Source organism: Stegostoma tigrinum, chromosome 31 (assembly GCF_030684315.1).
Source record: "Stegostoma tigrinum isolate sSteTig4 chromosome 31, sSteTig4.hap1, whole genome shotgun sequence".
In the NCBI taxonomy this organism is placed as follows: Eukaryota; Metazoa; Chordata; class Chondrichthyes; order Orectolobiformes; family Stegostomatidae; genus Stegostoma; species Stegostoma tigrinum.
The window spans coordinates 4640531-4666880 of NC_081384.1; the positions used below are offsets into that span (position 1 = coordinate 4640531).

The 26350-nt window shown below is 42.1% G+C and overlaps 2 protein-coding genes across 3 annotated transcripts in view; one reads left to right on the forward strand and one right to left on the reverse strand.

Annotated features, from left to right (window-relative positions):
* The window catches only part of ube2z (ubiquitin-conjugating enzyme E2Z), an 84998-nt gene extending 75507 nt beyond the window's left edge, over positions 1-9491 (forward strand). The window contains exons 6-7 of the mRNA XM_048560606.2: positions 160-250; positions 1709-9491. Coding sequence (XP_048416563.1) covers positions 160-250; positions 1709-1879 — 262 coding nt within the window. The 3' untranslated portion in view covers positions 1880-9491. The remainder of the gene's footprint in view (positions 1-159; positions 251-1708) is intronic.
* A 1652-nt stretch (positions 9492-11143) lies between these two features.
* Positions 11144-22134, reverse strand: snf8 (SNF8 subunit of ESCRT-II). 2 transcript variants are annotated; one of them, XM_048560255.2, is made up of 8 exons: positions 21813-22131; positions 20480-20530; positions 20222-20360; positions 19258-19362; positions 17333-17405; positions 16247-16388; positions 14824-14898; positions 11144-11478 (listed from the first exon to the last, which is right to left on the reverse strand). In XM_048560255.2, exons 1-8 carry the CDS (start codon positions 21864-21866, stop codon positions 11341-11343), a joined length of 777 nt encoding a protein of 258 aa, XP_048416212.1. In that variant the 5' UTR covers positions 21867-22131; the 3' UTR covers positions 11144-11340. The 2 variants fall into 2 exon arrangements, with proteins under 2 accessions (XP_048416212.1, XP_059494767.1); XM_059638784.1 differs by lacking the exon at positions 17333-17405 and having other exon boundaries at positions 19233-19362; positions 21813-22134.
* Positions 22135-26350: the final 4216 nt, after the last annotated feature.

Sequence of the window (26350 nt, forward strand, 5' to 3'; positions counted from 1 at the left end):
AGCATTTTCACATGGCCATATTTGCTAATTATTGAAGGATTTATAAATATACAGCGTGAAAGGTACATTTCACTGCCATAAGTTAAAATTTATTTCAAAATTGGTGGACCACGCTGAAATATTCACCAGTTAATCTAATGATGTTTGCTGTTCACTCAGAGGTGTGATGGAGAAATCTTTCCTGGAATTCTATGACTTCTATGAACTGTCTTGTAAGGACCGGCTTCATCTACAGGGACAGACCATGCAGGTATCATTATCGACATCATCTCTTCTGCACTTGCACTTGTATGAAGTGATCAAGTACAGTACCAACACCTTGGCTGACCGAGAACAGATATGTGTCCCATACAAATGCTGCTCCAAACTGCTGCTGCTTCATCTTCAGAGGGCTTTCTTGGTGAGAGTCGGGACCCTGAGTGGGGCCCCCAGGCTCTGACACCAGCAATGACTACCATGGAGCTCTGTGCAAGTTAGAACAGTTGCACAGCTGTCCTCCTACTCTGACCACTCACTGATGGATTGTGACAATTTTCAAGCCTCGAAATGAGATCCCAGATTGAAAATGTTTGGGAGGGACTGTTTTGGTGTTACCCAAGGTTTCTTTCCATTTCACATTTTAGTGACATGAAGCAAAAGTTGAAGGTCAGGTTCTGTATGCCAGCTGACAAGATTTGCATCTATTATTCTACAATCTGATTGTTTGTGTTGAATGTTTAGGTGTGGCAGTGCTAGCTGCAACCCAACATTAGCAATGTTAATAAAACAATTTGTTTGAATTCTACTGGACACTGTATCCTTTCTCCTGCAGCTCCATTCCTGTTGTTAGCTGCTGATTGGGTCTGAACCCAACACAACCCACTTGTTTATGCCCTGTTTAGCTTGAGCTTCAGGTTCCCATGTCTTACCCATTTCAAAGATCGCTATTTTCCACCTCCATCCATTCCACATCACTATCTTCAGCTTCAAATTTGACAATGCTTTCTTTACTGCCACTGAAGAACCTATAAATGTTCCAAAATGCAAAGCTAGTCCTGTACCACAATGAAAAAGGCCAAATGTACAGAAGCCCTAACCATGTGGGGCAGCACTGGTGGAGAGATTCCTCCACAAGCCAACCTGCTGTGAGTGATTGCAGCTTTTCCTTCTTTTCTAGACCCAGTTCTTTGCTTTAAATTCATGTTGTTTACTAAATCATGCTCTGCAGCTACCTCATTTTGAAATTGCATTTTGCCAGAACATTCAAATCCTTATCTTAATTTACAAATCCTTTATGACCTCTTCTCCAGTTTCTTCCTATCAAGCACTTCTGTCTATTCTGACCTGTTTCCTTTAAAATGTTAAGTCTTTGTGTGTGTGTATATGTCTGAGATTATCTCTTGTAGTGTCTGTGAAATGCATCATTAAAGTAGACAATTGTGCTTATGCTAATCAGGAGCATAAAATTATTAAAAGCTGAAAGTAGTCATGTTATTCTTTTGGTATTATAGAACTGTTTGCCAGTGAGAAAGTTAGGATCCAGTTTGGAATTCAAGTGCATATTGCAGAGAAAAGAAAATTTCGGGAATATTTTTCTTAAGAATATTACTCATTTTCATAGAAATAATATAATGGTATTGGCAAAATCTTTGCAAATGTTCAAGTTGCTTTGCCAAATTTGTTTTAAAAATTTGCAGTACAGTACATGGGCATGTTCTTTCTGTCACAGGATCCTTTTGGAGAAAGGCGAGGTCATTTTGATTACCAGACCTTACTGAATCGCCTGCCGGCTATAAGACAGAGATTGAAAAAGAAAAATGAAGAAGAAGCAATAGAGCCAGACTCTGACAGCAGCTCTTCAGGAACCGAGCAAGACAGTCAAGGCACTTCTCATCCCTAGACTACAAACACTGGAACAGCCTGTGTCTGTGATAGTGAGGATCCAGGGAAGCTGGGCTAAAGCTCAGGCATCCAGGAGTGAGACCTCTCACATGGTTTTGTATATAGACCAAGGATCTGGTATCTTTGTGGAAGCCTGTTTTTACTCAGCTTTGGCTTTGTAATGGTAGAAAGGAGAGAATTGGCTGGGTAAGAATCACTTGATTATAATTTTTAAAAAGTTTTAGCTCTCCAGTCTTACTCTTTTTCTTGCAGGGCACTATTTTCCACAGTAAAACATTGCTCTGTTATGTCCATTGTACCCCACAAGGTTTAGCCTCGAGCCTCATCCTTGTCAGTATAGCCACCTGTAGGAGACAGTGTGGATGGTTGATTTTTTTTTGTATTTTGAAGACTATGTGAGAACACCTCCGGAGACTGTCTCTGGTGTAATGAGAATGTGCAAGTATTCATGAGCTGATGAGTTACATGTTCAGTCATCTTGCAGCAGTACTGTGTAATGGGTGCCCTGAAGCTGGTGTCTGTCAACTGTGTTTAGATGTCAGTCACAAAAGCTACAGAACTAATTTACTTCATTTAACAATGACTTCTCCTGATATGGTGTTGAATCTTTGGCAAATTGATACATATACCTGTTTTAAACCCTTGGATTTTTCTAACAGCATTCAACACAGTTTTGTTAAATGTGTGACAACCATTTACTTAAGGGTTGTTTCTTATAAGTGTCCACATTGATGACATTTGGTGTAAAACCTGAAATGTTCCCTTGGTGGACAACATCTCTTCATGTTTAACTCAGTTGGGTAAAACACACATTATTCATGTTTCTCTTTTGTGGAGGATTTTTGTAACACCCACCAAGCAATTCTGTACTGACCTATGGCACCATATAGTCATGTTGATATTGTGTCTACCTTGTAACAGAGTACCAACTTTAAAGGAAGAGTGACTGTCATTATAACTCCTCTTATTGGGCTTCCAACGATGCATATTTTTTTAGAGAGGGATCTACTGCACTATATAAACTGGTCATCCACTTGGGAGAGACTTGATCTGATGTTTAGTGCAGTTTGACATCTTTATTTCATAGATTGGCAAAAATCTAGAATTTATCACAGTCAGTTCTGTTCGCATGCATGGTGGCTGCAGACTGCACACTTGTAATCTGTTCTGGAATCTGTTACTCTTGTTTAGAAAGCTTATGGGGGGTATCGAGCTGTGGAAAATTAAATAGAGACATGATAAAGATTCAGCTAATTGCAACTTGGATTACTGTGGTAGAAATATCTGCTAAAAATATCCTCTCAACCAGTTGTCTCAAAGTCTTGCATTATGTGTAGGGCAGAGGTTTGGAAGTAATTTCTGGTCATAGAAAATGCATCTCTGGTTGGCCAATGCACTGTCCAATTTTGTTTAAGTAACTTAAATCTTGAGGTAAATACAAATCTTTTTTGAAATAGTTTGCTGTGCATATTATATCAATGCGAAATTCTGCTCTCCCTTACGCATGTGAGTCCCTCACTGTGCTCTGAGCATTCCTTCTACTCCCCCACATGCAGGTTCAGAGAGTCCCAGGGACTGCAAAGGTGCAATTTTATAGTTTCAGTCTGATCCAGTCACTATCTTTTAACCTGTTTGACTTCTGGTCCATTGAGGATTTGCTGAGTGGGTGAATGACACAAACTGTTGCTTGTGATCACATAAAATTTTTTTATGTGATTCTAGATTCTGTTTGGATAAAACCTGATGTCACCATAAATGATTCTTAGTACTACTCTTTAAGATTTAACGACCCCCATTACAAAGGGGGATGTTTTAAGAAACCATTAACTTTTTTATTTGACAACTTTGTAAGCCTGCCTTTTGTGATTCCCAGGAGGACAACCAATGGAAGGGTGGAAAGCTCAACCATTCAGTGCACTCCAAATTTTTAGTTTGACAGAATAGCACCTGGTAGAACATGTTGGAATATCAGATGAAAATCACCTGCTGGTACTGTGATTTTGGGACACTTTTTTTCTTTGAGAGTTTCCGCTCAGTCCAATGCAGCTTTGTCCCAGTTTCAATTTTGTTTGTCCAGGGTTTGTGAATACTAATAGTTTCAACATCATGCTTGCTCCAACATAACAAGCCACTTACGGGATCAATTTGATGTGTGAAAAGTTCAGCAAGTAACAACGACAGCAGTACCCTCACCCTTTCTTGATAATAATGAAAATTCCTGTGTTCTTATTCCCTTCCACTAAAAGTCTCCCCAATCTTGCTCCTAGTTCCTCAGGCTGTGGTCCAGTGAGCTAAATCACAAGAAGTATAGGATATTTAAAACATTGTACCAAATGCCCTACTGTTGTGATGTGACTTTAGATTATTCTTATGTCACAATTACTATTACAATGTACAGTTGTACAAGTTTTAAAGAAACCATTTGATGCTAAGATTGTATGTATTAAAGTGGCATGGTGCAGGGCACTTCATTCAGGGTTAAGTGAACAACTATATAAGAATTTCTTGGAGGCAAGAGTGTCCCTTTTTTTGCATCCCTCCCGAAATCCTGTCTGCTGAACATATTGTACATATTGCAGCAATGAGACTGTTGTGTGTTGTGGGTCCCCTTGTGACTCTGGATGAAGGTCCAGTGTTTCAGAAGATTCTTCACCATGTGATTGCAGGTTGTTTCAGGAGATACAGGTGAGAGTTGCTGATCTCATCACCTCATTTCCACTAGTGCCATTTACAATAAGTTCAGGGACACTTCAGTTAACACCTTTCCCTTCATGTTGCTGGACCTGTGCTGAAGATACTGTTTGTTTTGGAATTAAGGAAAGAAACTGATTTTGTTTTCTTTGCTTCTGAGATGCTCTGAGCAATTAAGCAGCTCCCAACTCTTGCAACTGATAATGCAAAACATTACCATTGGTTAAGTAGTATAAAATAAGTTTTAAAATAATTCAGCCCAAACCATTGATTTAGAAGTCGTAATAATGGCTTAAAATCTCCTGTTCTTTAATGACTTAAGTAACTTTACACCTTGTTTGTATTTCTGGAACCTTCTTAGTCACATTATTGGATTAACTTTCAAAATAAAGTTTAACCCATTGTTACACAGGTTAGAGCAATGGGACTGTTCATCTCATAAATACTTGGCTGCTTTGTAATGCCAGATTTGATGAATGATGAATAGCCTATCTGTTACCATGTCAAAGTGATGCCATCGTTTGCTAACAAGCCATGTGAAACTATTAATCGTGCAATTCTGTGCACTGTCTGGAAACTGTAAAGATTTTTCTTGTGTGTAAATAGCCTGAACATTTTGTTCCCTTTTCATGGAATTGAGTAAACAACATTTTCTTTCAATATTTCAGCACAGTTGGCTGAAAAGAATCCTCAGGCCTTGGGGTAGAGTGAAGTACAACCTGGATCTGGGTGTTTAGCTGCTGTTTTGTATGTTGGTGTTAGAAGCCATCTCTGCACATCTTCAGATTGCATTGTAAAGGTGAAAAATTGAACTTTTTTTAGGTTAAATCATAGCTCACAATGTATTACTGGGGAGAATTTGTGGTAGAATTGGTGGGGAGCTTCCTGCAAAATTTCTCTTGCAACTATTTACAACTTCTCATTCCATTGGCCGTGCTTTGTGACTCAACGCTGGGACTGTCATTTACCAGTGTTGACTGTAAGGTGATTGTGGTGCAATAGTTGCTCTCAGCCTGCCTGCCTAGAATTGGAACCAACAGCACAATGGTTCTGAGCATGGAGTAGTGTCCATTGACTGTTGCCAGAATATGAGCATCATGTAAGTACATAGATTGGATGCAGCTATAAAACCCAAGACAAATTGAGTAGGAGACCTTACTGAAGAATTGCATGCAGGTAGGGAGTTGGGGCAGACAGAGGAACTGCTCCCATTGAGACTCTGTGTCTATGATTATAGTTAAATTTTGCAATGACTCATTCACCCCAAACTACCAATATATGGGCTGGGGTGCCAATCTCTATGAAGGTAGCATACTAAACTATTGCTACTTATTCTGTGAACTGTGACTGGGTTTGACATCATGGACCTAGTTCAAGTTAATCGCTTTGGGACTGTTTTAGGAATCAGGGGCTTTTTGATACTGATTGTATGGGGCTCAAGGTATTGACTGATCCCAGCAGATTAGTCAGCCCTGTTAGATATCTGCAATTGAACGATATCACTTACCATATAGTATCGTACAGATCAAGCTTATCACTGGCTTCCTGAACACAATATTTCAGGTGGTCCAAAGGGGTTACACAATTTCTATGTTTAGCACCAAGGACCACTTGGTCATAAAGAATGTGATTTGAAACTTTTATGAGATTACCTGTTGAACAGTATTACACTGGTCTGTTGCCTTTGACAATAATTCTAAACTTGCCCTGAGTATTTTCTCAAAATAATGCAATGTATGTTTTATTTTCCACAGGCATCCAGGGACCCCAAATTATAATAAACTTGAGTATGAATAGAATCCTGGTTTGGTTTAAAGATTGTAGCAGATAACTTGAAAACTTGCATATTAAGAGTTATCAAAACTTTTTTCTCCCAAACTGATATTGTCTCCAATTAACCTAAAATGGTTTGATAAGCTCCTCTGCACAGTTGAGTTGGTGAATATGTCTGCCACTGGAACTAAGTCATAAAAACCAGAGCTGTCCCCTGTCCAATTCATCAGCAAAGTCTGTAATACCAGTGCAATATTTAGGCTGCTTTTGTTGACCTCAGCATCTGTGGGTGGGGGGTAAAGGTAACAAACAGCCACTGTTTCTGCCCTGACCAGTAAAAGAAGCATTAGCTGGAATATGCACACTTGTTGAGTTGCAGTCATGTTAAGGTGTGCTACGCTCCACAGTAGCCTACAGTTTGCTCATTAGGATAGATATTTGGGGCATGGTACAGAAAGAGCCTATGCTTTCGGCAACCATACCAGCAAATGCTTGCTGCTTTCAAGGTGAGAAATAGGTACATACTTTACAAAATAGTTGTAAATTCCCTAAAATGAAGCCACATCAGAGATTAGGTTTATATCTATGGTGCTTCATTATCAGGGTTGAACGTTACACTCCAATTAATGGCAAAGGCTGAAGTGTAGGTTTTCCCGTAAATGTATAAATATGATATACATAGATTTTTAAAATTGTTTGTTATTTGAGTTCTCACACTCTTGTTAAGTTCCTAATTGGGTTCCTCAAGCGTTGGAGTTGATGTCAGAACACTTTAACAGTCTCGTTTGCAATTTCAGTTAGGGTGATGGCTAGCCATCCTCTATCCACTATTTTAATGCAAATTCACATTTTCCCTAAAGAGATCCTGAGACCTGTTTTGCAATTTGTTTTAATTTTATAATCTACAGTAGTAATGTCTTGTCACCATTCGGGTTTCTAACCACGTGTAATTAAACAGAAAGATGGTCCAGTAAAGGAATACAGGGATGAGATATCATTTCCATTTGGTAACCTAGTTTATACTGCATATATCTGAATCCAACCTTGTTGCAACACAGCAGAGCCCCTTTAACAGTTAATGTCATTTTCAATGGAAATGCTTCAATGCACCCAGAACAGTTCTTCATTTAATTCATTTACTGACTTAAGTTCAGAATTGAATCAGCTTTGTTTTCTGCTTTCAAACGTGTGTCCTTCCAATCTGAAACCAGTTATGCATTAAAGCAAGTTTTCCTTCACCGCTAACCTGTCGCTGTGCTGGGACAAATGCATTTAACAAGATCCATTTTAATACAATTGGTTAGCTATTCAATTACAATATTTGACCAGCATTCCATGGAATTCTAGTGATTTCTGAAGATTCTTACACTGCCTTGACAAGATGAATAATTGTATTCCAGTTTTACTGAATTGTGATTGAGGGTAGTTGATCCTTCCATTTTGAGGAAAGATCTTATCAAACAGGACTCTTATTTTACTTCAGATGGATTGAGGGAAGTAGCCCTGCCTTTGTTAGAAAGTAGGATACAGGTCAGTTATGAATGCAACATCTTTGAGCAGGATAACCAGCTCTACTTTGAAAGGATGTAACCTTAGAAGTCTACTGTCCAATAGAATCTGAAGCCTACAGGGTTAGTGTGAAAGAGAAAGTTGAAAGATTCCATCAGGCTAATGTTAAAACATACCGGTGAGGAATTAGTCCAGTACTTAGAACATATTGCATTATTTTTTAAAAATCTCTAATTGAACTGCTGCAATTCACCCAGGATAAACATATCATATATAGCAGTCATCCGTGCCGTTGCTGGTTCTGTTTTGCATTTGATATCATCGATAGTAACATGTTTGTTTTACTTTTGGGCCTCACCTTAAACTTGGCTGCACATTATTTCCAATTCCCATTTTAGGCAAGACATTGACACAGTCACTGCCCTGACCTAGGGTAATGTTCCCAAGGCCAGAGATGATGAGAGTACAATGAGGATTTTCGCTACTTACAGCAGTATTTCAGAGCCTGGAGCTATGAGGTATAGTTAATGTGAAAAATGTTCCTGTTTAAAAGGGATGCTCATCTTTTGAAAGGCCTAGTGATCAGAGTTCATTCCACAACCATCATGGACTAGTTTCAGTCAAATTGCTGAGGCACCTCCCCCTATCCCCCAGCACAGTATTCACTGCCATCTGTTGGCAAACTTCGATAAACATCCCTCTCTGCTATGCACCAAGGAGATAGTACCTTTCACTTCTAAACTGAGGTGCAGAAACTTGATTGTAATATTGTCCAACATTTAGTATCTGCTAAATGTAGGATGTCATTGGGCCACATGGAACAGAATATTCTCTGATTCATCCCATGGTTTGAGTGGAGTTGCTGGCAATTGGCCTCACTTCTCAGCTAGCCTTTCTATCTCCAGTCACTCCCTGGCGTCCCCTGTGGGAAAAGTGCTTGTGCATAAGGCACTCTCAAACCAGTGACTCACGCTGTTCTTTGTCGTATTGAACCTTAAACAATGGTCATTTGCAGGACTTAATAGATATGGACCATGTTATATTTGAGCTGTACCTCAGCAGTGAGTAAGAAAAAGACACATTGTATGAGGTGAGAGTTTCGTGTAAAACACAGCTTCTTTGGAAAATTTTCAAAAATGTCTTTTTCCTGCCTTGGTTTCTCATGTTACCTACACCTCACTGTTATGCTGCCTTACAAGACAAAGTACCTAGGTACTGGGAGTGACTGCGTATTTTAAGTACAAGATGTGTTGCTGTGCTAGTGTGCCCTCTTCTGATGAGGGACTCCCATTCCTGTTAGGTGATAATTTAATCACCAACTTGTCTGGACACATCTGAAATGGGTACCAGATGTAATTATCTTTTGGATTACTTGCTGTGGATTATGTACACATCTGTTAGCTAGCTGGTACTTCATTTCAGGGTAACAGGAGGAAAGGGTAAAACCCCACTGAATTGCCAATCTGGTACTGCTGGTTCGGCTCAGCTATAACACCAATTTAACAGATACAGGTGGTTAAAGATTGTCTAATCGTGGTTAACGACTAATATGCAAACTAGGAAAAAAAGCACTGATGTTTATATTGTTTCATATTGTATATAAGTGACAATTCAAATTTTTGGTGCAATAAAATTTGCTGATGACAAAATTTACTAAATTGTATGATTCATATACTTTATTCTGCTTAGACCTACACCGGGGAATGGTCAGTGCGCTCATTGTGGTTATTAGGTGAATGAAAGCAAACTTAACACCTCAGCACATAAGGAAGCTGTTTGCCCATCATACTTCCATTGGTCCCAAAGACCCTTTCTTGCCCTACAGCTTTTCTTTTAGCTATTTATCCAACTTTTCCTTCCAAGAATTACTAATGAATCTGCTTGAACTGCCTTTTTCAGGCTGTCTGTTTCAGATCCTAACAACTCAGCATGCAAATAACTTCTCATCTTCCCAACAGCCCCCAGTTCTTTTGCCATTATTTTTAAACTGTCACCTCTGACCAGCAGCCAAATAGGCAGAAACCTTCTACTGACAATCTACTTAATATTCAGAAGATTTGGGGATTTATAGTCCCTCCTTCATAGCCTTTAATAAAGTAGTAGTACTGAGCTGTCCTCAGGAACCATTGCAGTCTGCTCATCACATCTTTTCAAAAACATTGTGTGCTGTATGAAAATCTCCCAATAACATTCTCTGCATTATGAACAATCCCAGCTTCTTCAGTCTTTCCATTTATAATCCTCCAAAGTCTGGGCAATTATATTGACTCTCATCTGCACCCTCTGTAAGAGATTGTGCTACATCAGAGGTTTTTGCTCCAATTTCCATAAGTGAGGAGATAGATGGAAGGGATGGAGCAATTTAATCTTGGAATTCTTGTACTTTTATTTAAAGTGCCTGTTTCCTTCCCCTCCAGCAACATGGTAGCACAACATCATATCTAACAGCTGTCAATTTGTAGTTTGTACAATGAACCATTACACTGCTTAGTTTGGAGAGACAGGGGAGTGAACAGAGTCAGGACCTGCCCTGCAGATAGGAAGATGATATGTAGGCAGCTGATCAAACTGGTCAGTTTAACTGCTTAGAATGATAGTCAAGTACTCAAAAGCTAGTTACATGGCTGCCAAATGCTTCAGGTTATAGGGACATCCTGATTAGAAGAAGGAAAAGGAAAACCTGATCCTCAGTCAGCATAATCCTGCATTTGACTTCAATCATAATTGCTGGCATTCAGCAAGCTGCTTCCAATGAATCACAGGGAAGTGATGTGTGTTCTGCTGGAAATTTTGAAATGAGTGAACGCTTGGTGCAAAACTAAAACCGTTTTCATTACATGGTTTCTTTTGACAAATGACGGTTTTGAATGACAAAGCTCAGTTGCTAATGCCAAGGTTCTGCCTCTTAGTCGTGACTCATCTATTGGTCAAAGATTTGGGGCCAGGGAAGAACAATAAGGTCATTAACTGACAACTGCAACCATCACAACAGTAGGGGAGGCATGACAGACCCAGCCGTTCTTTCTCTGACAAATATTTTGTATATCTTCATTTCCAGTGAAATTATAAGCCTTGAGGGTATTTAGCATATCAGTTGACTTATCCAGACATTTCTACAGGTCAAATGTTTTGCTCCCGCCTCGAGCTGCAGCAACACCACCTTACCTGTATTTTGAAATACACTTGCAGAATTAAAATTTTTAGCCAGATGTCAAATGACTTCTTCCTCAAAATCCAAAGCCTGTCAGCAGCAGTTAGAGTACAATAACCAATGGAAACGAACCCAAAGTAAGACTGAGAAATGTCATTTAATTGTGCAAGTATCATGTTCAGTGATACTAGAAATTTCCAGGTTTTACAAAAAGATTCTTAGGTATATCCAGAATTTCAACATCCACAGTTTTACACTAATCATTCATTCTGGTGCTAGAACCATCAAGGTGGATGGAGTCTGCTTACTCTCTGGGTTGAAGTATTAATTTTTCTTCACGGCAAACTTTCATCAGCTTCTTCAGGAGTCACATCTTGGGAGTATAGATCAGAAAAGAGTGCAGGTAACCAGTACTGAGGTTCTTCGGGAGCTTGTTTGTCTATCCACGCCAAGCCTTCCTTCAACAAATGTTCCTAGAAGAGGTTATACAGCAAGAGTTTTTGACATAGCAGTTAAGAATTTAGCTGAGAACCTTATTCACAGCTGAATTTTCATCCTTCCCCCAGTGTAATGAAAAAAACAATGTCTTTACAGAGCAGTGAGAATAACTAAGTTGGTAGCAGGAGGGATGTCTGGTGACTCATGCATATGGGAAACTGGTAAACAGGGAGAAGTGATGTTAGTGGAATGATAATAGAGTGGGAACGTAAACACTTGAATGAACTTGTTTCTGTGCTTTAAATACTGTAATTTTAGACAACTCACTAAAGGTGACAATGTCACAAGTTTAAAATGTTGAACACTAACCAACATTTAATGAGGAACCAAAAGAAGGTATTGTGCTGAATGATTATTTTTAAAAGAACAGATGCAAATCCTCAAAGTTCAACAATGTGCTTCTTGACATCTTCATATTTGCCATCAACATTTGTGGCTACTTTGACTAAACATTCACTGTCCACTAGTACAGATGGGCAAAAATCACAGGTTAGGTTTCACCACTTTGTTTTTGTTCTGTGGTATCCCTAATAACTCTAACGTACAATCACCAAGGTCCAGTCATTTACTGGGAGCATTCTGGTTAGGAACTTAGTTCACATGGGCTGTCTTTATTAGCAGTTTTCCTTTATTTGAAAAAAAGCAATGCAACAGCTGAACAGAATCAACTTTTTACCCAGACTCACTCCAGTTATACCATTCCCTTGTTCTGTCAGATTATGGAAAGTGTGATGTTGTCAGTCCCAACAGACAGCCCAGTCTGTTCCATGGAGAGAGATAATGGGAACTGCAGATGCTGGTGAATCCAAGATAATAAAATGTGAGGCTGGATGAACACAGCAGGCCAAGCAGCATTTCAGGAGCACAAAAGCTGACGTTTCGGGCCTAGACCCTTCATCAGAGAGGGGGATGGGGAGAGGGAACTGGAATAAATAGGGAGAGAGGGGGAGGCGGACCGAAGTTGGAGAGTAAAGAAGATAGGTGGAGAGGTAGGGAGGGGATAGGTCAGTCCAGGGAAGACCGACAGGTCAAGGAGGTGGGATGAGGCTAGTAGGTAGGAGATGGGGGTGCGGCTTGGGGTGGGAGGAAGGGATGGGCGAGAGGAAGAACAGGTTAGGGAGGCAGAGACAGGTTGGACTGGTTTTGGGATGCGGTGGGGGAAGGGGAGATTTTGAAGCTGGTGAAGTCCACATTGATACCATTAGGCTGCAGGGTTCCCAAGCGGAATATGAGTTGCTGTTCCTGCAACCTTCGGGTGGCATCACTGTGGCACTGCAGGAGGCCCATGATGGACATGTCATCTAAAGAATGGGAGGGGGAGTAGAAATGGTTTGCGACTGGGAGGTGCAGTTGTTTGTTGCGAACCAAGCGGAGGTGTTCTGCAAAGCGGTCCCCAAGCCTCCGCTTGGTTTCCCCAATGTAGAGGAAGCAGTATACCACATTGGCAGATGTGCAGGTGAACCTCTGCTTAATGTGGAATGTCATCTTGGGGCCTGGGATGGGGGTGAGGGAGGAGTTGTGGGGGCAAGTGTAGCATTTCCTGCGGTTGCAGGGGAAGGTGCCAGGTGTGGTGGGGTTGGAGGGCAGTGTGGAGCGAACAAGGGAGTCACGGAGAGAGTGGTCTCTCCGGAAAGCAGACAGGGATGGGGATGGAAAAATGTCTTGGCTGGTGGGGTCGGCTTGTAGATGGCGGAAGTGTCGGAGGATGATGCATTGTATCCGGAGTTTGGTGGGGTGGTGTGAGAGAACGAGGGGGATCCTCTTTGGGCGGTTGTGGCGGGGGCGGGTGTGAGGGATGTGTTGCGGGAAATGCAGGAGACGCGGTCAAGGGCGTTCTCAATCACTGTGGGGGGAAAGTTGCGGTCCTTGAAGAACTTGGACATCTGGGATGTGCGCGAGTGGAATGTCTTATCGTGGGAGCAGATGCGGCGGAGGCGGAGGAATTGGGAATAGGGGATGGAATTTTTGCAGGAGGGTGGGTGGGAGGAGGTGTATTCTAGGTAGCTGTGGGAGTTGGTGGGCTTGAAATGGACATCAGTTACAAGCTGGTTGCCTGAGATGGAGACTGAGATGATCCAGGAAGGTGAGGGATGTGCTGGAGGTTGGGGTGGAAGGTGTTGGTGAAGTGGATGAACTGTTCGAGCTCCTCTGGGGAGCAAGAGGCGGCGCCGCTATAGTCATCAATGTAACGGAGAAAGAGGTGGGGTTTGGGGCCTGTGTAGGTGCGGAAGAGGGACTGTTCCACATAACCTACAAAGAGGCAGGCATAGCTGGGGCCCATGCGGGTGCCCATGGCCACCCCCTTGGTCTGGAGGAAGTGGGAGGAGTCGAAAGAGAAGTTGTTGAGGGTGAGGACGAGTTCGGCTAGGCGGATGAGGGTGTCGGTGGAGGGGGACTGGTCGGGCCTGCGGGACAGGAAGAAGTGGAGGGCCTTGAGGCCATCTGCATGCGGAATGCAGGTGTATAGGGACTGGACGTCCATGGTGAAAATGAGGTGTTGCGGGCCAGGGAATTGGAAGTCCTGGAGGAGGTGGAGGGCGTGGGTGGTGTCACGGACGTAGGTAGGGAGTTCCTGGACCAAAGGGGAGAAAATGGAGTCCAGATAGGTGGAGATGAGTTCGGTGGGGCAGGAGCAGGCTGAGACGATGGGTTGACCAGGGCAGGCAGGTTTGTGGATTTTGGGAAGGAGATAGAAACGGGCCGTGCAGGGTTGGGAACAATGAGGTTGGAGGCTGTGGGTGGGAGGTCCCCTGAGGTGATGAGGTCATGAACGGCGTTGGAGATGATGGTTTGGTGCTCGGGTGTGGGGTCATGATCGAGGGGCGGTAGGAGGTGGTGTCGGAGAGTTGGCGTTTGGCCTCGGCGATGTAGAGGTCAGTGCGCCATACTACCACTGCGCCACCCTTGTCTGCGGGTTTGATGGTGAGGTTGGAGTTGGAGCGAAGGGAGCGGAGGGCTGCCTGTTCTGCAGGGGAGAGGTTGGAGTGGGTGAGAGGGGTGGAGAGGTTGAGGCGGTTAATGTCTCGACGGCCGTTGGAGATGAAGAGGTCGAGGGAAGGTAGGAGGCCTGGGGGTGGTGTCCAGGAGGAGGACTTGTGTTGGAAGCGGGTGAAAGGGTCAGTGGAGGGAAGGTTAGGCTCCCGGTTGAAGAAGTAGGCATGGAGGCAGAGGCGGCGGTAAAACTGTTCTGTGTCCAATCGTGACTGGTATTCGTTGATGTGTGGTTGTAGGGGGACAAAGATGAGCCCCTTACTGTTCCATGGAGAAATGGGTGTGAGAGAGAGAAAAACAGAAAATATTCTACATGCAGGTGTACAAACCAGTATTTGATTAGTGCGTTCAGAATCCCACTTCAGGCTGGATTTAATTTCACTGACTGTCACGTATCCATTCTTCTGTAAGACACAAAGTGGCTGAGTTTAATTTCTCTCCTTATCATAAGACATTTGTTTTTGTCAGTTTCACATTCATGCTCTTTAATCTTGCTACCTCCTACTACAGGTGAAACTAGCGTTAGTCAGAGGTTCACTTGTTCAAGCCCCACTCAAACCAGAGCTGAAGAACCTCGGCTGACGTGCCCATTACAGTACTGAGGGAGTGCTGCATCAAAGATTCTCGTAATAAAGACATTATTAAACAAAGGTCCAGTTTGACACCCCAGGTTGACGTGAACAGTCCCACAGTATGATTCTGAACAGCAGATGAGTTCTCCCAGTTATCCAGACTAATATTTATCCTGAATTCACCACCACCAATCTGGCCATTGTATACATAGCTGTTTGTAGTGGATTGCTGTGTGCTTATTTGCTTTTGCATTTCCTACATTACAACAGTGACTATACTCCAAAGAAATCTCATTGACTGTAAAGCAGTTTGGAAAATTTCAAGGTCATGATCGGCAGTTTATAAATGTAAATCATTTTTAACCATTAAGGCCTCGTAGAGAAGCTTACCTGCTCCCAGATATTTAAAATGCCTTTTCTTCACTTTAGTACCCAACATTAACTCACCAAGACCCTGTTTTACTGGCACATTCTAAATCTGCAACCTCTTTCACCCTGAAGGACAAAGGGCAGCAGACGTACAGAACCATCAGCTGTAACATTCCCCACCAAACCCCACAGGCTTTGAATTAAATTGCTGTTCCTTTACTATAAGTGAGGCAAAAATCCTGGAAGGGCGCTGCATGTCTCTCCTTCTTGCTGCCAAAAGACTTCAATTGAAGAAGCCAGCTCACTACCACCTCCTCCAGGGTAATTAGGGATAGGCAACAATATTGATCTCACTAGCAACATCCACATTCCACAAATGAATTTTAAAAATCCCAGGACAATAGAGGGTGTCTACAAAGAGTGAGCTGAAATGGGTGGATGGCAGGAAGGCATGAAAAGATCAAAGCCACATGAACAAAAAGGGTGTCTCCCTCATGCACAGATGCTCTCATAAAGCCACAATTTTAGACAATCCACCTCTGGTGGGCACGCCTTCAGCTCTCCAAAACTTCCTCTTGACAGTTCTCAGCCTCTCTTCCTCCCCCTCCAAGATGCTCCCTAAAAATCACCTCTGAACCAACTCTTGATCACTTGTCTCAATACCTCTATATGTGGCACAGTGTTGAAGTTTGTTCGATTGTTGCTCCTGCTATGTGCCCAGAGAGGTTAGATTATGTAAACACCTGCAGGTGGTTATTAAACATTCCCTCAGTCCATCAGCTGTGTCTCAGAAATGAATGAGGTCACCTACCTCTGCAATCTGCAGTACCACCGTGTGATCCATATTCAGCTCTGCAGGGACTGACTGCACCAGGTATCCACCTCCCATTGGGATTATACTGAAACCATTACCCAAGGATTTCAGTTTCTTGATGGCCCGAATGAGATCATCCCTGAGAAGGAAAGGCAAGAAAAGTTGTGGTTGGGTGTCAGGTAAAAGAGAAAACAAAGGCAGAAGTCATTGGTTGATGTGGCTGACTTAAGGAGCAAATGAAACTTCATAAAAATCAGTCGATGACAACATTGGAAAAGGCCATTTAGCCCTCAAGCCCGTTCCATCACAGTTAGTTCTTGGCTGATCTGGATCTTGTTCACCTTGGTTCCATAATTCTTAACACCATCATCAAAATAGAATTTGCCGAATGGACTGTAGCCTCAAATAATTTAACCCATATGCCTCCAATTCTTTTCGATCTCTACATCCTTTGCTTGCTGTGATCTGCCTGTGCTGCTCGTAAACGAAGCTTTTCACAACATTTCGGTACATGTGACAATAAAATCAGATGTTTACTAGACATATTCAAATAGATTCTCAGCCTCAACAGTTTTTTTTTTTAAAATGTGGAGGGGAGAGAGTTTTAGATTTACAATGGCTTTCATACGATGAAGTGCCTCCAGAGATCACCCTTGAGAAACCTAATTTCAAAGTCATGGACCCAGGTCTAGGCTTTTTCTCACCCCCAAAAAGGAGGAGACCTCAAGCCAGTTCCAATCTGTCACCTAACATCATATGGGCCTTTGGCCTAAATCCCTCATGAAATTTGGTTAACACAAATCTTTCAAACTCAGATTTAATATTTATTACCTGATCAATCATCAACTGCCATTTGCAGAAGAGAGTTCCAAACAACTATCAGCACCACTGCTTTTTCAAAGAACCAGCATAATTGGCCAAATGGCCACCTCCTATGTTCTAAATTTCTTGGGTTCTATGAGGTGTAGTCTCAGATGATTGATTATTGAATGGTAATCAGCTAGCCTTAAGCAAGTAAAAAGGCAGGAGCAGACTTAAGTCAATTATGGATCCCTTTCATTGGGAGTTGCCTGTTTTACTCACTGACTGACATCTTGGGCAAACTTGCCTCGACCTTTCAGCACACGCTGGTGCAGCTCGTCCAATGTGATCAGACCTGGCAAAAGTTAAACATACAGCATGAGCAGCTTTTCCCACTCATTAGGATCATTCTTACACCAAGTTCCATTTACCCATTCCCTGCATGCATGCTGACTGGGTTTGCTTCAATATCACAATTCTCAATGTAATTATCCATGGTCGCACCCTAACCTTTCAACTCACCACCACACAAATATGCCTCTTGCTCACCTTAACTTTGATTTCTCCACCATTTGTGGCCATGAATGTCCTTCCTACATTCTCCATATCTCTACCTGTCCCCTCCTTTAAGACACACCTTAAAACTTATTTGAAGAATGAAGTAGTTTCGTCAACGGTTCCTAATCTCTCCTCATGTAGCTCAGTATCAGATTTACTCAGTGCCATATCACTGAATTGTTACAATGCAGGAGGCCATTTGGACCATCATGTCTGCACCAGTGCTCTGAATAGGCATGATGTACTTTCATTCTCCTGCCCTTTCTCAATAACCTACTGGTTATTTCTATTTAATGAATTATCCAATATCCTCTTGAATACCTCACTTGAACCCATACCAACCACATTTCCTATGAGTGCATTCCAGACCTAAACCACGTCACTTCTCCTTATTTTGCGAATACTTTAAATCTGTACCCTCTTTTCTTGATCCTTTCTGCACAGGAACAGTGTCTCCGTTATTCTGCCCACAGCTTTGATGACTTTTGAAGCATTAATAAAGTCTCCTCCTGGCCTTCACCTCACCAAGGGAAACAGTGCCAACTTCTCCTAACTATCTTTATGGTGTATCATCCCTGGAACCATTCTTGTAAATCTTTTCTGCACCCTCCCCAATACATTCACATCCTTCCTAGAATGTAGTGTGCAGAAATGTACACTGTTCTCACAGTTTACAAAACTTGCAAACGCTGTATCATCTGCAAATTTTGAATTGTCCCCTGCACTCTAGATCATTTACATAAATTAGAAATAGCAAGGATCCCAGCACTAACCTGAAAACTCCACTGCAAACTTTCCATCAGTATGAATAATATCTACTGAACAGTACTCACTGCTTCCTGTCACTCCGCTAATTTTGTATCCATGATATTACCGTCCTTTTTATTCCATAGACTATAACTTTCCTCACAAATCTGTTGTGTGGCACCTTATTAAATGCTTTTTGGTCTTTTAATAAATCCAAGCTGCCTGCCATATCCATGTGGCTGTTAAATTTATTCCAAATCAGTGTTTCTATAAGTTTCTACATCCCAATGAAGATTAAACCGACTGGTCTGTAATTGTTTTTACATCACACCTTTGTTCAAAAAAGGTCATAATTTTCCAGTCCTCCACCCCACCCCGGAATCCAAATTATTGCCAGTGCCTCTGCAATTTCTACTCTTTCTCCCTTACATCTCATCTAGTCTGGCGCCTTCTTAACTAAGGGCCATCAACGTATCAAATATTGTCTCCTCATCAATTTCTTCACCCTCCTAATTATTAGGCTTCCTTCTTTGTCACACTGGCCTGGCTAACATCCTCTCACTTGGTAAGACAGATGCAAAATACTTGTTTAATAGCTTATCCAGGATCCATGTCACCTTGTGTACATCACTTTTTTTTTGTGTCTAATCAGCCCTTTAGGATTCCCTTTAATGCAAAAATATACATTGAATTTGTTGTTGTACACAGGGCTGTGTGGCTATTTCATACAACCACCTCCCATACACTTTAAAACTAAAGTTCTGCACTTTCGAACCCTCCAGCTATCTTTATTCAGTGAGCAAGCATCTAACCTGGATGAAAGTACTTTTTAAATTGCCACTCATGACCATAATCTCATGCAAACCATCTCACTCACTTAACGTAGACAATGAGAGATTCACCTCCATTTCTATGTTTCAGAGCCAGACACACTTCAATAATCTGCACTCCCAATTCGTAGTAGAAGTCACCGACACCCAGCATCTCTGACCAGAAGCCTTTGCCAGCTGTAAGGAGAAAATTAAATAAACTTGTGTATGTGACAGAATTTTGAGATTTTTCTTGTTCATCAGTGCAAGCGAACAGAAGTCCCAATAATTTCTCACATATCACAACATCAGGCACTCCCAGGGCAGATACAGCCAGCTGGGGGCGGGGTTACACACAGTCAAGCTTCCCCTGTACTCTCCCCATCAAATACTCCCAAGAGGTTAGATACAGAGTAAGGCTCTCCCTAATCCTTTAAACTGGAAGTAAAGCTCTCTATACACTTCCCCCTTCAAACACTCCTTCAGGGCCAGCATGAGGTTAGACAGAGTAAAGTTTCCTCTACTCTTTTCAACTAAAAGCAAATAAATGGGCCTCAACGTTCTATAAAAACAGTCCAGGACAGCAGCAGTATGAGGTTATATAGAGTAAAGCTGACTCTACACTGTCCCCATCAATCACTCCCAAGACAGGGACAGCACAGGATTAGCTACAGAGAAAAGCTGCTTCTACTTTTCGAGACTGACAGTAAAGTGTAAGTAAAGGTATTCCAACACTGTGCCTATCAAACACTCCTGGGACAGGGACAGTGCAGGATTAGCTACAGTGTAAAGTCCTGTCTATTCCTTTAACCTGAAGGTAAAGCTTCCTGTCCCCATTAAACACACCCAGGTCAGGGGCAGCAGAGGGTTAGATACAGAATAAAGCTTTCCTCTACTCTTTTTACTCCCTCTACACTACCCCATCAAATAGTCCTAGGACAGGGACAGCAAAGGATTAGATACAGAGTAAAACTTTCTGCAATGAACCTAACATTTCAAGATCAGGGAAGATGCAAATTCAAAAGGAAACTGGAGAGGGGTGAATAAACAGGATTACAGGCGAGAGGGTCCACTCCAATTGTTGCACACATATCCTGAAACTGAACACGAAACGCTGAGTTTTTCCGAATCTCCTGTTTGTGCTTGCTGGCAAATTCCTCCAGATGTGTCTTGAACATTTCCAGCTGCTTTGACATCTGCAAAGACCAAGAAAAATTCAGAAATCTCCAGCAACCTCTCTACAAGATGGTGCTGAAACTAGAAGTGTCAACATCAGACAGTAAAAGGGCTCGAGTTCATAGTAATATCCACTCACCTGAACCAGCTGGTCCTCAGCCATCACAGTTCCTCTCTCTTTATACTTGGCCTAAAGAAAATCCAGTTAGCAAACATTAAGCAGCAAAATACCATTAATAGAGTAAGAAAAAAAACAAAGACAGACGTATGTTTTATAATGTGCTTCCAAAACGGAGAGCAGGGTCTGATGTTCAGGGGCAGGGTTTGAATGCATGGCCTTCTTACTGAGGTGAGAATTCCACCCACAGAGACCGATTCAAGTGGTTTTATTTTCTTTTCCTTGAGATACAGCCCTCAAGCAGTGTCTGGCAACAGATCCTCTCCTCATGGAGTCAAGAATAGACTATTCGGTCCATCGAGCCTGCCACACTATCCAACACAATCATGGCTGAACAAACACTTAATGCCTTTTACCAACCCCATCATAATAACCCTGTACACCACTGGTGGCTAGAAATCTACCAAATTCTACCTCAAAACATACTCAAAAATTGAGTCTTCATAGTCCTCTGTGGTTGAGGAGTCTGAAGGTTCACAATCTTCATTTCACACCTAAGCAGCACTCCCCCTTATTTTAAGTTGTGTTCCTCGGTTCTACGCTCCCAACCATGGGAAACATCTTACCTGTGTCTAACGCTGTCTATTCCTTTAAGTATTTTCTAAGTTTCAATTACAGCACGTCTCTTCAAACTCTGGAGATTACCCACTTAGTGTGCCAAATCTCTCTTCATAGGACAGTCCCGCCATCCCAGCAACAAGTCTGGTGAATCTCTGTTGCACACCCTCAATGACAATATCCTTCCTGAAAGGATACCAAACCAGCACACAGTACTCCAGCTGCAGCCTAACCAAGCAATTGTAGAAGCTTCTGTACTCAAACTCTCTTGCAATAAAGGTTAACATCCATTAGCCTTCCAGTAGCTGCTGCACCTGCATGTTAGCCTTCAATGATTTATCAACAAGGACACCCAAGCCCCTTTCTATGTCTACAAACCCAAACTCTTACAATTTAAGAAATACTCTGAACATCAGTTTCTCCTACCAAAGTCAAGAACTTCACATTTTTCCATTTGATACTTCTCTGCATGTTCCTGGCTATTCACTCAAGGAGGAGGGCCACAGGGGTCATAAGGCAGAGTGGGGGAGTGGGGAGATGAGGGGAGCAAGTGGATAGTAACTTGGGGGGGTGGAAGAGCAAACAAAAAAGGGGGGGCAACAGGCTGTGGCTAGGAGAGGAGGCAGATAGGCTAAGAAAAAGCAAAACTGATTGTAAATGAAGAAGCTGAGCAACACAGGGGCGGTAAGTAACGAATGGTAACCGGAGAGGAAATGGACAGGACATTGTAACTTACTTCAGCGAGTTTCTTCCGGGCGATGGCACCGGCTCCAACTCCCCTACGGTGCATCTCTACAGCCTTTGGGTCTGGTTTGTTTTTTCACTGCAATGAAGAGGTCAGGAACCAAAGATCCAACTGACCATTACCGGCTCCCGGCTCCCGGCTCCGCCTTGTTCCCGGTTCAGCGCTGACTTCATCCGCCTGCCACACGGAAACAGCAAACTTCGGGAGCTGGTAAAGTAGCGATTCTCTTCGTTCTCCCTGCAGTAACTTCTTACACTGTTGGTGTTTCAGTTGCTTTGTTACTATATTTGTAAACCCATCCCAAACCCCTTAACTCGAACCTCTCCGAAGCATTATTTAAGCGGCAGTCTTTCCGCTCTAAATTAAACTACATTTCCCATCCTGCCTCCAAGTTTCTGCCATCCACTTCCTTAATTGCTGCCGTTGGTGTGTCTTTCTGCACAGAAACTGCTCTGTTTTGGTGTTTCTGTTCTTTGGCATATCCTTCATGTGTATATTTAGTTCAAGGTCCTGTAACAGTTGCATGTGATTAGATTTCGCAAAAAAAATCGTAACAAATTTTAAAAAAGCTAAATAAGCAAGTTTTATTTCATGGTTGAGAATCTGAAGTTTTAGAAATTTTCAGGGTTTGCATGATGGCCCATGAGAAAGTGGTGTTGATTCCCTTGGGCGAACCATTTCAGGCCATTTAGTGTAGGTACAGCCGTGGTGCTGTTAGGAAGAGGGTTCCAAAATATATTCCAGCAACAGTTATAATCTCCAATAAGAGATAAATCTAAGCACCATGCCTCGCCATCCAACCTTCACTGAATTCCCCACATCATCTTTGGAGTTATCATTGACAAGAAACTCAACTGGAATCACCACAAAAACACAGTGGTTAAAAGAGCAGGTCAGAGGCTAGGAATACTACGAGTAACACATCTCCTGATTCCCCAAAGCCTGTCCACTGTCTAAAGGGTGCAAGTCAGGAGTGTCATAGAATACTCCCATACTTGGGTACAGTTCCAACAACATTCAAGAAGTTTGACACCATCCTGTTTGGTTAGCACTACATCCACAAGCATTCACTCTGTCCACCACTGATATTCAGTGAAAGCAATGTCTACTATCTACAAGATGCACTGCAAAAGTTCACAAAAGATCAGTTCTGAGGAAGGGTCATCAGACCCAAAACTTTAACTCTGTTTGTTCCTTCACAGATGCTGCCAGACCTGCTCAGCGTCTCCAGCAAATTTGTTTTTGTTCACCAAAGATCCTCAACAGCATCTTCCAAACTCAGAACCATTTCCATCTAAAAGGATAAGGGCAGCAGATACATTGGAACACCACCGCACGCAAGTTTCCCTCCAAGTCACTTGCCATCCTAACTTGGAAATGCGTCAGTTTGTTTTCTCTGTTGCTGGGCCAGAACTCTGGAATTCCCTTCCTAAAGGCATATTGGGACAAACTATAGTGTGTAGACTGCAGTAGTTTCAGAAGGCAGCTCAGCATCACCTTTTTAAGTGCTACTAGAGACAGATAATATTGGTAGCCAGCCAGCAGCATGGTGGCTCAGTGGTTAGCAATGCTCCCTCACAATGACGGGGACATGGGTTCAGTTTGAGCCTTGGGTGACTGGGTGGGTGGAGTTTACATGTTCTCTGGGGTCTGTGTGGGTTTCCTCCCACAGTCCGAAGGTGTGCAGGTTAGGTGGATTGGCCATTAGAAATGCAGAGTTACAGGACTAGGGTATGCATATGGTTCTGGGTGGGATGCTGTCTGGAGGGGCACTGTGGAGTTGATGGACCAAATGGCCTGCCTCTATATTGTAGGGATTCTATGCCCCACACATGAATTTAAAAAGTGAAGGAATAATGATATGGTTTTAATCAGGATGTTGTGTAGCTCAAGAGGAACTTGTGGGTGGTGTATGTTCCTATTGCATTAGTTGCTCAAGATGATGGAGGTTGCAGCATATTCTATACATATGACATTGAGTGTGCCACTAGTGGTGTGGATGAATGTTTAAGATGGTGATACTGAGAAACTCGTAAGAGCTGAAAAAGTGAAAGCAGATGAGTTTTCCAGAATCCACTGTATTTTGCTTTTATTAAAGGAAATGAGTGATTTGTGAAGTTGTGCAGAGTTCCTTTTTATTGATTTACTGAATCGCTTTACATTTTTTCAAAACTTTATAGATTTGCTAAGACAAAGATTAATTTGTAACTGTGATGCCATTCCTGTGATTGGTGAGTTTCAAGCGATCACATCACTGGGGATCCTGGGTCCTGTAAGAAACACACATTGGTAAGAGGGGAAACCAATGATCAGTTCAACATTGCCTTAATTCACAGATTCACACCTTTAATTCCTCCACACTTCAGTGTCAGAGGGAGTGCTAAGTACTAGTCATCAACTCAGATCTTTTTGAAAGCTTTAAGTAGACATTTGTTTCCACTTGTGCAGAACAAGGCCATCAATATAACAGAGACACCAGGAAATTCAAACAGGGAATTCAAAGGAAACTTCTTTACTCAGAAAATGGGAAGGATCTGGAACTGACTATGACAGGGAATAGCTGAGGTGAATGTTCCAGATGCATTTAACATCTAGATAGATGTGTGTATTTGATTTTTGATTTGACTTATTTTTATCACTTATCTAGGTATAGTGCAAAGTTTTGTTTTTGTGCAGTGCAGGCAGATCATAACATGCAAAGATCATGGAGTGATTGAACGGAGTCAGGAATACAAAGTTACGCTGCAAAGGTCATGCACAAAAAGCAGGATCAACATTAGATTTGCAATTTGAGAGGTCCATTTAGAAGTCTAATAACAGCGAGAAAGAAACTGTTCTTGAACCTGTTGGTTTGTGTTTTTAAGCTTTTGTATCTTCTGCCTGATGGGAGGAGTTGGAAAAGATTATAACCAGGTGGGAGTGTATGACAGAGGAGAAAATAGAGGATTATTCTGATATCATTGAGGGAGGAAGGATGGGAGAAGGTTCATGTGAAGCTTAAATGTCAGCACTTACAGATGGTGAGAATGGCTTGTTTCTGTGGTGTACATTCTATATACTTGCTACAATAAAGAACAATGATAATAGCAAGTTGAGAAAGACTTGAGCTTGTGCCTCCAGAGTTGAATTAAAGACCAACAGAACTGTGGATGTTGTAAATCAGGAACAAAAACAAAGTTGCTGGAAAAGCTGTTCTGCGGAAGGGTCACCGGACCTGAAACGTTAACTCTGTTTTCTCCCCCACAGATGCTGCCAGACCTGTAGAGTTCAACTTCTCGTGATTGTTTTCAGAGCAATTTTAGCTAAAGTCTAGAAAATGATGTTCAGGCTGCTCACCCAGTCTGCACAAGGCACCTGATTGTCAGTCTCGATTCCACTGGTGTTATTTTCACCTCTGATCAGAAGGTTGTGAGTTCACGCCCCACCACTGATGCTTGAACACAACATCATAGCTGACATGTAAGTTAACTCTTCAAAGATCAAAGACCCCAGCTGGAAGATTAAGCCCCTTTATGGCACCATATGACGGGAATATTATTTATGATATATTACTTGCATTAGGAAAGTTAATGGACTGTAGCCAAGTTTGTGGATGACACAGAAATAAGTGAAAAGGCAAGTGTTGAGGTGGACACGAGTATGCAGAGGGATAAAGACAAGTTAGGCAAGTGCACAAAATCTTGACAGATGGAATGTAATGTGGGAAAATGTGAAGTCATGCACTTTGGAACGAAAAGTAGAGGAGCTGATTATTACTCAAATGGAGAAAGATTGCAGAAAACTGTGGAACTGAGATATCTCAGAGTCCTCGTCCCTGAATTACAAAAAGCTAGCAACCAAGTCCAGCAGGTAGTAGCTAAGGCAAGTGGAATGTTGCCTGTTATTTCAAAGGGAATGGAGTGTAACAATAGATAGATTTAGCTAAAATTATACAGCACACTAGTCAGACCACAACTGTAATTTTGTGATCTGTTTTGGGCCCCTTTTCTTAGAAGAGATGTACTGGCATCGGAGGCAGGTCACAGAAAGTTCATTAGACTGATACTAAGTAAGGAGGGACTGTATCATGAGGAGAGGTTGAGTAGTTTGGGCAGTACCCAATGGAATATAGAAGAATGAGTGGCAACTTTATTGAAAATAACAAGATTCTTACAGAATTTCACAGGGCAGTTGAGGAAATGTTGTTTACTCTTGTGGGAGAGTCTATGATCAGAGGGCTTAGTCTCAGAATTAAGGCAGAGTTAAAGGAAGAATCTCTTCTCTGAGAAGGTATTGAATCTGTGGAATTCTTTACTGCAGAGATTTGTTGAGGCTGGGTCATTAAGTATCTTCAAGGCTGAAATAGAATTTTATTCAGTAAAAGAAAAGGCAGGAAAGTAGAGTTGACAATTATTAGAACAGCCACCATCTTATTGAATTGCAGACCATACTTGATGGGCTGAATGGTTGACTACTGCTCCTACATCTTATATTCTTAAGACCTTCGACAGGAGGCAGCATATATTTATTAGAAGTATGATAAGGATGGG